The 14235-nt window shown below is 34.1% G+C and overlaps 1 protein-coding gene across 2 annotated transcripts; it reads right to left on the reverse strand.

Moving 5' to 3' along the window:
• Nucleotides 1–5772: 5772 nt before the first annotated feature.
• On the reverse strand, nt 5773–14035 carry LOC107952018 (putative transcription elongation factor SPT5 homolog 1). Of its 2 annotated transcripts, XM_016887255.2 has the most exons (23): nt 13986–14035; nt 13511–13921; nt 10796–11034; nt 10529–10675; nt 10276–10434; nt 10113–10196; nt 9833–9903; nt 9392–9746; nt 9141–9296; nt 8964–9061; nt 8840–8888; nt 8605–8757; nt 8379–8522; nt 8198–8291; nt 7895–8056; nt 7764–7812; nt 7578–7672; nt 7377–7455; nt 7215–7269; nt 7019–7136; nt 6802–6942; nt 6354–6451; nt 5773–6149 (listed from the first exon to the last, which is right to left on the reverse strand). In XM_016887255.2, exons 2-23 carry the CDS (start codon nt 13842–13844, stop codon nt 5910–5912), a joined length of 3120 nt encoding a protein of 1039 aa, XP_016742744.1. In that variant the 5' UTR covers nt 13845–13921; nt 13986–14035; the 3' UTR covers nt 5773–5909. The 2 variants fall into 2 exon arrangements, 1 of the variants encoding a protein (XP_016742744.1); XR_005911974.1 differs by lacking the exon at nt 5773–6149 and having other exon boundaries at nt 6353–6451; nt 7019–7132.
• Nucleotides 14036–14235: the final 200 nt, after the last annotated feature.

Consider the following 14235-nt stretch of genomic DNA (forward strand, 5'->3'; position numbering starts at 1 on the left):
CACTATGGTTGAAAACTCCTTATTGTATACCCTTTACGAAAGTAATTCATCCAATTGATTTGTCCAATGACTTAGTCATGTGTGTGTTACCCTCATATGATATCCTTGATTCCTTTGAGTTAAATCTGTTCACTCAATACAATCATATTTTATCACATTGTCACCATTGTATCTTATTAATGATTAATATGATCACTATCAACAAATGGCTGTGATAAATTGCTCGTTCGATAACAAGCAACCCATGGTCACGTTCCATGTTTATCAATCTACACAATGTCAATGAGAGGATATCATTAACTCTTTAATTGAGCTATGAATTCTATTGTTGCTAGTAAATCATGTCATACACAAGTTATATACCCAACATATTGGCTATCGGCTGGATCATCTTTAGAGCATAAGCCTCCACTTATATCGAAGCACATGAGTTACATACGCATGGTCAGTGACTAACTCAGAATTTAGGTAAATCACAACATGAATGTCACAAGTGAATTAATTCACAAATAGATTCAGAATTAATTCATCTTGGGTCCAGTCCTATGTATCATTTTGTCAATGAATACATTTATGTTTCTACTCGTGAAGTCAACTGCTCTGATAGCCAAGACTAGTCATCTCCTCAATTGGAATTGTAAACGACATAATAATCCTTCTAAGTATTTGAATCAAATGCTCACTTTGATTTTTTTTATCGGATTATGGACTTATTTAGATTATCTACTGAAGTAAGTTGTCTTTCTCGCAATGTAAACATTCTTACAATGCCACTTATCATTAGTTTGAACTTAGACAATCAATGAGTTAATATTTGCTTGTCACAATTTCGCTATGTATGTAAAATATGAGAGACAAAAATACAAAAGACATAATAGTTAAATGTGAAATTAACTTTATTTATTTATTCATCGTTCAAATACATAGAAAACAATTATATCTTTACTAAAATAAGGGCACATTTCCTAACAGCCACAATAACATTTGGTTTCATGTTGCTATTATCAATCCTAGCCAAAAGGTGGCTATCTTTAGTTGAGAACCATGAAAGATATCCATTCTTTTCAACAGAAAGAAGTTAACGGGAGTTAGTAATATTTAATTAGATGTTGAATTTGAAAAAAATGTCTGCCAAATTTGCCACAATTGTCAAGGCATTACCTGTAAGTTCACTAGCATCAATAATACCCTTTTCCATGATTTCTTTCATATGGTTATCGTGTTCAAAACCATCCAAACATGACTGTTGGTATGATATAATCATGCTCAACCAGGTTCTAAGATCATTTATATGGTCATTAATGTCGCACAATCACAATCACGAACATAAGAGTACAATGTTTGAAAAGAATCAAAGCATAGTTCATCATATCCTCGCAATCATCTAAGGCTATCTTTGTGAGGTTGTTCTTAACTTGAACTATTAGGAAGTCAGAATAGTTCATGAACTTCGCCATCCCCAGCTGCCAAGATAGCCTTCGTAATGATCTCTTTAAGACCAGTGCTATTGACAGAGCTAAGAGTCTTCTAACAAGATTCCCGATAATGAGTAAATGAACAAAAGTTGGACATTGCCTTCATTTGTGGAGATAATGTTTCATTGTCATTGAGACTCTGGTGAACTATAAACGCGACGCCAATGGCGACTTCCACCACAAGATGACTTAAACCCTAACAATTATTACTTTTCTCAACATCTTTGTTTTTTATTTTTTTTTCTAATGAAGATATTATATCTCTATCATTGTTTAGTAGTGGCAATAACCATATAGTAGAAAAATTATATGTTACCCAACCAACCAGGATAAATAAAGGGAAACTTTTATTGGGACATGAAGCTTCCATTCCCTTGTATTTGCTTCTATTATTTGATTAAATTCATTATACACGATGATTGGGTTTTGTAGCAAGTGGGAGCTTGTAAAATTAGGGTTCTTTGCATGGAAAAACGAAAATGATGCCTTTCGGATTGTTGCCGATAGGTTATAACATTTTGGTTTTAGACAAAGTGTTTAATTGATAAGTGATTATTATCTTTAATTTTAGAAAAATAAACAAGTTTGAAATTGCTCTTTGTTGGAGTGAAATTTTTTTGTTTGTTTTAGCTTTATTTTTAATTTGTTTTGGATGGTTTTATTTATTAAGATGTTAGGGGCTTGAAGTGTAGAAAAATATTTTTTTCAGAATTCAATCTTAATGAAAAAATGTACAAAAATTTTGAATTTTATCTTCTTGATCAGATAAGAAATATTTAGGCTTAATATGCATTTACCCTCCTATACAATAGGAAAATTATTAATTTGCTACTTAAAGTTGTATAATTATAAAAATATCTCAAATTATAATAACCTAGAAATGTTGTACACTTTTTTAAATCATAAAATTATTTTAAAATACTCTATTAAAATAATAAAATTATTGAAAAATAAAATAAAAAACTTCCAGAAAAAACTTCTCAAAATTAAGATTTTTTTTAATTATAAAAAAAATTCTAAAATTATAACCGCAATACAATGGTAAATGGATTCTTTTGAAAATTTTATAAAATTGTTTAAATATCTAAAAACTTATTTAAATTCTCTACAATTTAAAATTTTCAAAAAGAAAAAACTGAAATTTATTATTATTTTTCAGTGAGATATGATATTATAAGAATGCAAACAAATCGTAAATTTGTGAACAGTGTTGAGGTGATGAATAAAGCAGAAGCATTGCCTAACCTTTTCAAAGCTTGTAAAGCTTTTTGGCTTTTCAGTAATGTAAAAACATTTTCTCTTTTCTTATGAATCCCATCAAGTTTGATGTCTCTTTTCTTGTTAAAGATGTTTTTCTTTTTTCTTTTTGGGGGTTAATACTTAATAGTAATACCTAGAGTTTAATTTTTAAATTTTTTGTGAACTTATTTTTTTATTAAATGATTTTATTACCATGGATCTGATTAATTTATCTATAAATAAACTTGAGGTTTATTTATGAAATGCATCCCTCTACATTACTCAAATTGATAAATTAATCCATTTACTTTAATTTGTTAGATTTTACGAAGATTGAAAAGTTAGTCCAATCAAAATACATTGCTAAGCATTATTGCCAAATTACTAACCTAGAAACCAATAGTTGTATAATTTATATGGAAAGAATTAGAAACATAATCAATTGTGTAACAACTTATATACTACAAATTTACAAAAAAAATAATAATAATAATAACAACAATTTAAGGTTATCTCTTTATGTTGATTGCATCTTAGTTTAATTGGCATGAGCATTATTGTTAATGCTGAAGGACGTGAGTTCGAGTGCGATGAAGTGTATTATTTTTCTATTTACGGGTTTGATGGAATGGCATTAGGTGACTTAAGTTTGAAGTTAGAAGATTTAGTGATGATTTCAGCATGCAACCCTACTTTATATTACGAGTAATAAAAGTTAAGGTGAAATGAATGCCCCTAACTAAACTAATTATATGCTTCTTTTTTCCCTGGACAATTTAGGCGTTGGTCCTTAACTTTGAGATTTGTTTTTTAATCTTTGGAGTTACAATGATTGAGCCATTGTCTGCTTCATTTTTAAATTCAATATATACAGGACCCAACCGTAATGGAGTCGGAGACCTCTGCCCTCTCCACCACCCCCACATCTCTCCAAAATTGCCTCCACTAAAAGCAAGTCTATAATGGTGTTTTAAAAGATGTGGATTTTACGCTACATCTACCTCTCATTTCAAACCATTGTATGGTTAAAATTCAAATGAAAGTTGGTAATAATGTGTTTCAGGTTGGAATATTCCCCCCAAGAGATCGACGGAAAATGAGTTTTGATTGGCCCCCTGAGTTCAGATCTTCAGCTTCTTTGACGGAAAGCGAGTGAATGGACGGTGGGGGAGAAGGAACGATGGAGGAGAGGGGGAGGGAGGGGAGAGCGGTGGGTGGGGGAAAATTTTTTTTAATTAATATAAATATTATTATAATTTTATAAAATCAGAAAAATAATTTTAATTTTTCTATTTTTTTAGAATTATTTTATAAAAATAATAAGGTTGTTTGCTTATGTGGCTTTTTTCCACGTGTCGTTTGGTGATTGGGTAACAGCAGACTAGCAGTTGAGCAACGTGGGAAAAAATTTAATTTAGGTACCAAAATTGAAAAAAAGAGTACTTATTTGAGAAAACAGGTATAGTTTAAGGGGTAATTTTTAAATTAAGCCTTTAGATTAAAAAGAATTTAACGTGAATCCCTAGTAAGAAAGAAGAAAGCAAGGAAAGGAAAAAAGTGGAAAACGGATGCATGAAAGAGATGATGATGGGATGGCGAGGGCACAGTGTCTGGGAAAACAGGGCAAAATTTTGAAATGGTCTGTCTACATGGAAGATGGGTTTAGAGAGATGAAAGTGATGGCATAGGATAGGATAGGATAGGAGGCGTGCGGTGGACCCCAGGCAGTGGCCCATCCGAACACCCTGCCACCGCGTGCCTACCCCTGCACCTGTACCGTTTCCACTCCATCAATCCTTCTCAGCTCTCACCTTGGGCTCTTCCTTGACCCCACTTCCCTACATTGCTGCTTCCTGTCTTTTTTTTCTCACCCTCACTTTTTTACTTTCAATTGCATAAAAAGGCAAGAGATACATATTTTATTTTCTCCTTTGTACTTACTCCACATGTAAAAAAATTATGTAAAAAAATGGGGTAAAAGGTATTATTATGAAAACACTAAATTAAAAGTTAGAATTTTTTATTTTTTATTTAAAAAATAAATTAATTAATTCTTATATATTAGATTAAAGAATAAGTTAATCTTTTTTTGTAAAAATAATTTTATTTTTATTATTAAAAACTATCATGACTAATGAAATAATCAAATACCACGTATATCTCACACCGACATATAGTTACTAATTTTTAATAATTGAAATGGATAAAATACTTAACAGAATAATTAATTTTCTCTTTAATTCAAAATAAAATAATTAATTTATCTATTTTTTAAATAGAGTTAACAAAATTCAATCTTAATTCTAGCATAAAGACCTCCATAATACTATCCCACAATGTCAATATTTTTCTAAATTGACTTTTATAGTTTTATTCAAATATATATGATAAAAAAACAAAATAATATCTTCAACTTCTTAAAAACAATAAATTTTTAATTATTTTCTAACTAAATTAATGTGGTTTATCACCACACTTAAATATACTATAAATAAATTGTTTATAATGAGCTTAAACTTTTAGCTAGCTTTAGATTTATTACCACATTTTTTTGCTATGTTTTTTTAGTGACATACATAATAAATTATATTATATAAGATAGATTATGTTTAGTTTGAATAGGTAAAATTGTTAAACCCTTGTTAGATTGGTTATCGGTATTATTTAAATAAATTATGGATAAAAATATTTAAATTAATATTTTTTAAACCATAATCAAATTGGTCTGATTAAAAATTTTAAAATATCAAAAAGAATTCAAATATCCCGATTTGACAATTGATTCAACCGATTTTTAACCGATTCAACTATTTGTTCAATCAAATTTTAATTAGTTTAATCGATTTGTATAGATTCTCAATCTAATAAGTTCAAAATCACTTTCGAACTCAACCGGTCCAATCCAGTTCAAACTAATATATAAATTATGTTAGAAAAATAGGTATGTAATGAGCACATGAAAATGTTATCAAGAATTGGGATCGAATTTATTCTTTGTTGATAAAAACACCAAGGACTAAAAGAAAATGAAAAACTTAACAAAATAAGAAGAAAAAAGTAGAAAATTAAGGAATAATATTGAATTAAAATAAAAATGAAATAAATGATAACTTCCCCTAAGTAAAAGAATTAAAATAATCATCATATACATTGTTAACTTGAATTTTTAATTTTATAAGTAGTTTAAGAGGTTGATCAGTGTAATTTTGCTAGTATAACCAAGTCTAATATCTTCACGTCAAGACTGTCATCTATCCTAACAATGCCATCCGTACCATCAACGCCAATTAACTTACCGGTTATACCGCGAAGCAAGCCGCCCATGATTTTGATCTTGTCCGATTTCCTCGGTGGCACTATCTCCATCTCACTAGGCATTGCAATTACTGTATCACCGCTGCCATTTGGACCCAAAGCCACCTTACAGGACCCATCCTGTGGTATATGAACCCATCAATCCTCAATATAAAATTCTTCTTGTAATATTATTTGAGAGAGTATAATCTATGTTATCTGAACTTAGATGAATATCAGGTACAAATGTGTGGTACTTTAAAAGAAATGAAATTGTATTGGATAACATATCCTATGTATGAGGTTTCCACAAGAACATTGTCAACAAATGGATGGAAGACGTACCGAAAGCACTTCTTGGATGACTCCAAGAGACTCATCTCCAGATTTGCGCACGTTGACCAAAATATCTGGCATGAACCAAGGTCCTTCATTGTCAGCACCTGCAAGCAGCCAGATGTTAAATTGGCTGGAGATATACCTAGAGTTCGCATTTTTCTGTTATTTTCTTAAGAATTTAGACTTTAAAGCCCTCAACAAATCCTACATAAGTACTCAGACCTAGTTTATTAATAACTATCAAAATTGGATCTCAAAGTTCACAACAAAAAAATTAAAAATTTGCCAGGATAAGCTCTCATCAGCAACTTGCACCAAAATGTCTTCAATATAAAAGGTATGAATTAAGTACACGAGTAAATTTAAATCCCGTAAATTATCTACTAGAAAATTTGGATGAAGATTGTCCATTTCCCTGGGGAAAAAAACAAAGACAAGGAAACAGAAATAGCACCTATTATTGGAGACATCATATCAAGACCAGTTCCTGGTGTCATCGGCTGCCCTCCAGATGTACCCGGAATATAGGATCCTGAGCTTGGTGTCATAGGCTGCCCACTGGGAGTTGATGGCATATAAGGACTTGGAGCATTGGCTACAGCAAACATTGAAAATAAGTAACACTAAAAGACAAAAAGATTCGAATAGCAAAAATAGGATAAAAATACAACCATAAGCTGAACTGCTATCTCTCGGTGTTCCAGCCTCACTGTAACTACCGCCAGGAGTACTAGCCCAACCTGAACCAGGAGTAGGTGCTTCATATGCCCTTGAAGGAGGACTTCCTGGCTGAAAGAAACATTATTACGATTAAAGATAAAAAATAGTCATATCATCGATAGCCCTTAATTGTGCAAGAATCCTTACCTGATACTGAGGACTGGTTCCCCAAGAGGCAGGGTTTCCTTCTTCCCAATTATCCCTATTTTGCAATCATCATTATAAAACAATGAGACAAAATACAGCATGAACATAAACAATTATTAATTAATGTACGATTCTCCAGATGAATGGAATCTTCAAAGGAACCTGGGTGGACTCATAGGTGCATAAGGATTCCAGGCCCTGTCACGCATAGGTGTTCTCATGCCATCATGGACAGGTGTTGCTGCGGAGAACATAGAAGTAACTCTATTATTATTATTTTATTGTTGCTAAATAATAGAATCAGGTAAAATGGAAGCATCAACACTAAAAGCAGAGGAAAATGCTGATCGCAATAAAAAGTACCTCCAGGATCTCTCATAGGAGTCATGTATGGATGTAATGGAGTTCGTGAAGGGTGCATAGAAGTTTCACTTCCCATACCATACCGGGATGACTCACTGGTGGAACAAAAGAAACATAATGTCAGAGAGATATAGCAACATGGGTTTTCTCCAATAAACTTAGGAATTTTGAAGAAACCAAATTTACCGGTGGGGTGTTGAAATAACCACGTTATCAGATATGGAATCGCGATCAACTGTAGACATAAAACAAGTTTTATAAGCAATAAAGATACTAAAACGAAGGAGAAAACATTTCAAATATTACCCTGGACTTGCCTGTAACAACCTTCATTTGAGACTCCAGCTCAACTCGAACTGATTGACCTTTAATATCTACAACACGTCCACGGTAACCCTTATAAGGACCCTGGCGAATTTTCACTGTAGTACCAACCAAAGCATCATGCCCTCCTCTTCCGCCTCTGTGCCTTCCTCCAGCTGTTTTAAAGAGGCAGAAGTTAATAGCTTCAGCCTTCTAATGAAATTTAATTGCTTGACCCAAGAAAATAACAATTCAATGAAATTCAGTAACCATAAAAGTTTGTATAAACAAGGACGCTAAGACCACTGGCAACATACAACCAAATGGAGGACCTCCCCTAGAAAATCTCCTCGGTGAAGGTGGTACACGGGAGGGAGCCTTGAAGCCACCAAATCTTGAGAGAGAACCACCCTAAAAGATTGAATCAAATATGCTAGAATGAGAATGATTCAAGTTATACATGAAATAACATTGAAAAGAAACACAAAAAAAGCTTACACTTCTGTCACCATTGGAACGTGATCCTCCCACTATACAACAAGAATCAGCTTTAGCACATATAAAGCCAGCATGTTCAAGGTGATGCCGATCATACACAAACAGAACTCCTTTATATATGTGCTCTACAGGACCTTGTTTCCCCTAATATGATAAGGGAGGACAGTATGTAAACTGTAAACAAGTAAAATAACTGATAAAACAAACCAAATTCAAAAAATCTTACTTTACAAGGACCTTCAAGGATCCTAACTACATCTTTAACAGCAACAGTATTCCTATATCTGTCTTGCACATTAAATTTCTTATCAACCTTGCATTTGATTTCCCTCAATTTGACAAGAGAAACCTCTGGTCTTTCTGGGACACCCTTAAGAACCTAAAAGAAAAAAGTACAACACTAAGAGCATATTCAAAAGAGGACCACTCAATATCATGCCATTCAGGAGAGGTTGATGCACCTGAAACGCTTCGCTTTCTACACGTATAATTACACCAAAGCTATTGTTACTGCACCAACAGAATGAATAAATTAGGCTCCCAAGTTAACACTAAATAGAAATTCTTCAACAAGGAACTACTTACTCTAGTAGCACAAGATCATGAAGCTCATACTCTCCAATTTTTGTAATACCAGTAGTCACTTCAGAGCTCTCAACAACATCATCAGCAAAAACACGAATCTGACAAAACAAATGCCAATTGTTTTTCTAATAAGATAATCCTTAGATCAGAACCAGACTCGAATGGTACTTCACTCACATGTTCTTTGGTCGTATCCGATAAAATGATGAGCACATGCTGCTCCACCTTAACAACCATGCCAGTTGCACCTTCCTTTGTCCCAGACACAACCTTCACATGATTCCCAGGCTCAAAGTACTTACACAGCTCTTTTTCGTTAACAGCAAGAGTTTTCTGCAAAACATCATTAATGGCTAAGAATGAACTTGCATGCACACCAGTAACCAAAATCTTAACTCAAAGAACACAAATAATGACTGAATTCTTACCGGAAGGCCTTTCATTTCAGGTCTGATATGGACATTCTCTTCCTCAACCTTTTCAACCCATCCCTTTAAATTTTTCAAATCCCCCTTGACAACAATAACAGCGTCACCCTTCATGAAGTGGCCTTTCTTCCTGTTTGCAAACAAAGTTGACAAACCAACCATTTCAACTCCATTCGTGCTAGGTGCCCGGAACTTTTCAAGTTCATCAAAAGTCGGTTTTATGTTTTGAGCATTAATTGATTTCATGGACACTGTTTTATACAAGAATCCATCTTTGAAAAGCATGCCACCAATATTCTCAAAGTAATCACCAGTAACCGGATCTCGCCTGCGTTCTACACGAATATGAAGTTCCCTAGGAAAACAATTAATATAGGTTATTATGAAGAAAACACAAGTGTAGCAGATTTTTCACCAAAGGTTGGAATCATTTGCACCTACCTAGCCTCATCAACATTCAATAAACGAGGAGGAGGGACAAAGGCTTTCTTCTTTGCAACTTCTCTGCCTTCCTGAATAAAATAGTAGAGAGTGGATCAAGGATAGCAGAACCAGGCAACAGAACATTATCAGTTTAATATATTCCTAAATCTGCAATTTCATATATAGACAGATAAAGCTCAATGGCTGCATAAGAAGATTAAAACAAAATTCTATTGTAAGGTTTAACATGCACAATCCATGAGATAGGCACCTAACATAAATGTAGTCCATTCCATACCAATTTATTTGCAAGAGCCTGTAAGTCAATCCTAGGGATCAGTTTCACAGTGACTCTCTGCCGCACGTTATCCACATCAACTACCTGGGAAATGGAAATTAGGATGTCAGACTATAAAGTTTAAGAGAAGAACTCATGGAAGTGGCATGGATAAAACTCATACTTGAGCAAGATCACCCTTATATGTCCCAATCTTCATTCTGACCCAGGTATCTCTTGAAAGATCAATCGCTTTACTTTCAACTGATAAAACATCAGTCATTTCTCTTATTGGAACAAGCATAATCTTTGCTGGAAATATATTACGTAGACCTTTGACAGCCTGAAGAAGATCAAAGTTAGTCAACAAAAACATGTTTAGACATCTAGCAATGCCACTCAAGAAAAATAAAGCCAAAGAAGAAATAATCACATACCTCTCGTACATGGGCTTCCTTGTCTGCTTCAATATAAATATAATTTTTGAGGTGATCAAGAGCAATAACAGACCTGATCTGCAATTCAACTCCTTTATCGATGAACTTCTGCATGAGGCAAACAGCAGTCTCTCGTTCACGACCAATCTAGCATACATAAAGATTACCTTAGTTAATTTCCATGAAAAATGTCCCAATATTCATTAACCATTTCTGTCCAATGAAAGAATTCCAAAACTTAAATTGCAGAGAAAATCATTAGCATACCGCACATTTGACCATCCACAGCTTTGGATCTCTTACTGATGGCAAAAGTGCTTGCTGTTCCACATCAGTTGTCTCCTCGTCATATTCTGTGTGACTTGATCTAGCATACCTAGCCTGAATGCTTCTCTCAAGAGCTTCAACATCTTCTTGTTCATCCTCCCGCAGTGGTAATGGGCGACGGTGCATCCTTCGACCAACATCTTCATCAGGAAGATCAGCTCCAGTCTCAACTATGAAGTCTGCATTTCCAGTTGTCAATATACCAGCAACATGCAGAAAATTGAAGATAAAGGGGCCAGCACAAATAAAAGATTGAACAGTCACCAAACTCAGATATGCCATCAGACCATTTAAAACCATAATGAGGGAAATAGGTTGCCATGAAACGATCCCATAAAGGTTTATCAATCATTTAATTGTGTGGATAATGAAATGTCTCTCCAGCTAAACTAAGACGCACTTATCTTTTTGGATCAGGGCAGAGTGTGGGATAACTGAAAGCAATATAACTTTGGAAAGACATTAAAGAAGGTAAAGAACAATCGATATCAACCATGAGATACACATACATAGTTTCTATTCATCATTTCAAACTGCTACTGCATTACCTCCTAATAACCAATTGATTTTAGGTGAAATTGTCATATATGGTAACCAAAAGATTCTCAAGCACAATTTTCTAAAGACCAAGAGGCTTCATAGGGGAGGAACAAGAAAGTAAACCAATTAATTTAAATTCCAAAACAAAGAAAAATTCTTAGAATTTGCAGAAATGAGTGCTAAGCATCCCAACAGACGTACACCTTACAGCAATAGAACTGCCACACAAGCGAACCAAGAATTACAGAGAAATGATTTTTTTTTCCAGCCTGACTAGCATACAAATAGGGGAGAAAAAAGAATGCAAACCGATAAAGTTCAATAGGATGATTTAAATTCCAAAACAAGGAAAAATTCTTGGAATTTGCAGACGAATGGGTGCTACATATCCCATCAGAAGTACAACTTACAAATATAATGGAGTTCTTCGCAGAAAACTTCAGAAAAACAAAAAGTTGGAAAACTAACAGCTCGTTCAGATTTTGATAATTACCAAAGTAGCAAACTTCAAAAGCATCAGATGCTCAGTATTCCAGCACAGTTAAAAATGAAACAGAACAGCAAAGAAATAGAGAAAGTAAAAGTATACACCCAGCAAATTTTTTTTTCCTGCCATGCCTGGCAAATAATAATCATACAAATGACTATGAATTCAATGAAATTAATCGGAATCTTTCAGGAAAAAAAGTTCAGAAGAAGAATTGTTGGAAAAATAGGAGCTAGTTAAGAATCAAATAATTACAACAAAAGGAACTACTGATATTACTCCTGTGGTTCCATTCCATGATTGCACAGTTATCAAAATGACATACGACCAAGTAGATGGAATACTGTTATTTAAAAATTTTACTTTCAAGAAATGTGAAGAATGAGACACAAAATGGATTGGATAAAAATTCAGAGAGAAAAATAAGGTTCAACAAATCAATTTAAAATTTAAGCCGTTCATGACTTTCAGATCAAAATAAAAGACGCTACACTTTTATATGTCAACAATAAATATTTGCAGCGACATATTTTACAACTGCAAATGTTAGATTAATATCTCCGACAAATGATTCTGAATTTGTCAAAAGTTACTACACACAAAATATAAATGCCACATACATAACTAGAATGCAAACTTGAGCATCGTTTAGCAAAAATAAAACGGAAAGAAACTATATTCAATGCTGTAGATACCCATTTTCGGTTATTAACATTTCTTTCAATAGTAATGCTAGGAAATACTATCCCAACACGTCTTAAACATGTTAGCCTTGGGAACAGCTTTCATATTAGGTAACTTATGGGGCTAAGCCTAAGAATTTTGGCAGGATTCTTGGGTCTCCCCACTTTTGGGATGTCTTGGTCAGAATAGCTCGGAGGTTCAGATACAGACACTATTAAGAAGTCTACTTCTTAACCTTTCTCTAGAATACAAGTTTTTTCTCCCTCTCCTCGTTGATTAAACCATGCACTTGTACTTAAGTTTGCAAGTAGCAATCTCATTGCCAAAAGAGTTATATGAATGTAACTTCCATGGAACTACCATTATATCCACTATCTTCATAACTCTCGTTACCTATCATTCATAGCACATTCTTATGAATTAACTCACATATCTCCCACGTTCTATAAAATACACCACTTGTTTCATAAATGTTCTTTTGAATATAGGGAATCCAAGGTTTCATTAAGGGGGACTTTTGGATTTTGATCTTTTGGTCAAATTTGAGCACTTCAACATTCTCTTTGATTTTCTTTCAACAATTATGAAAACCACCGTAGCTCTCACCTTTCTCACCCCACTATTGCTTCTATCACCACCACATTTCCTCACTTAACCAAAAGAACCCTTTGCAAATCCTAAATTCTAAAATCCTAAGCGGATTCTAGAACCAGAATCAGGATAAAGAGACTTTTATTGAAAGGGCATGTAATTGCAATCTCCAAAAATACCATAGGGAACTAGCTTAAGCATAGAAAGTTGAAACTCATTTCTAAACAAGGATTAGATTCGGTTTCTTCCAAGATAAATTCGGATTAGAGCACACTAATCATCATTTCTTATTCACTTCACTAGCAATTTCGATCCCAGTATGAATAAAAAGAAAAGAAAGAAGAGGAAATTACCGTCTTCGCCCTCCTCTTCTTCCTCTTCCTCATCGCTATCCACCTGTGCTTCAAGATCAAAAAACTGAGAGCCAACACGCGGAGCTTTGCTATGCTTTTTGCCACCGCCCCCATAAACCTCATCGTCGTCATCCTCATATTCATCTTCCTCATCGTCCTCCTCCGCCACGTCATCGATGAAATCAGATCTGCGTCGCTTCCTGCTTGAACCACCTGGACGTCTCCCTACGTCTTCGTCGTCCTCGTAATCCTCATTGTCCACTAACTGGTCCTCCTCATCTTCGTACTCTTCATCATCAACATCATCATCTTCCTCGTCTCTTCGTCTCGCCATCGCAGTAGCTTAACCAGAGCTCTGAGGTTTCCCTTCGTTGATGATATCAAGTTCTGAATTTCTGAAGAAATGGAACCCTAGAAATGGAGGGGTAAGCTTGTAATTTTATTTTTAATTAATCAGAAAGGTGGCAGATATTACCTTTTTTTACAGAGAAAGGGGAAGGAGACAAGGCGTTATTTTTTTTCCTTTTTCCGACGCCTGTAAAATGGGCCAGGTGGATTTTAATTGGGCCACTCTTTCTTGAATTGTCTGTTAGATGTCAGTGGAAAATAAGGAATCCAAAAACTGCTTTGCTTGATAGTGTAGGCCGAAATAGGAAAGATGAAAAATCAAACCAAAAAAAAATCGGTAGGTGTGAAAAAAATTGATTAGTAAAGTTGAAAAATAA

Source organism: Gossypium hirsutum, chromosome A02 (assembly GCF_007990345.1).
Source record: "Gossypium hirsutum isolate 1008001.06 chromosome A02, Gossypium_hirsutum_v2.1, whole genome shotgun sequence".
Classification (NCBI taxonomy): Eukaryota; Viridiplantae; Streptophyta; class Magnoliopsida; order Malvales; family Malvaceae; genus Gossypium; species Gossypium hirsutum.

Bases quoted from the DNA above. Each gene is read 5' to 3' on its own strand.
- LOC107952018 (XM_016887255.2), bottom strand. From the start codon at position 13,844: ATGGCGAGACGAAGAGACGAGGAAGATGATGATGTTGATGATGAAGAG. The intron at 9,062-9,140 runs GTGAGTGAAGTA...TTGTTTTGTCAG, and splicing joins CGGATACGACCAAAGAACAT to ATTCGTGTTTTTGCTGATGA. The intron at 7,456-7,577 runs GTACTTTTTATT...TGTTCTCCGCAG, and splicing joins TCCTATGAGAGATCCTGGAG to CAACACCTGTCCATGATGGC.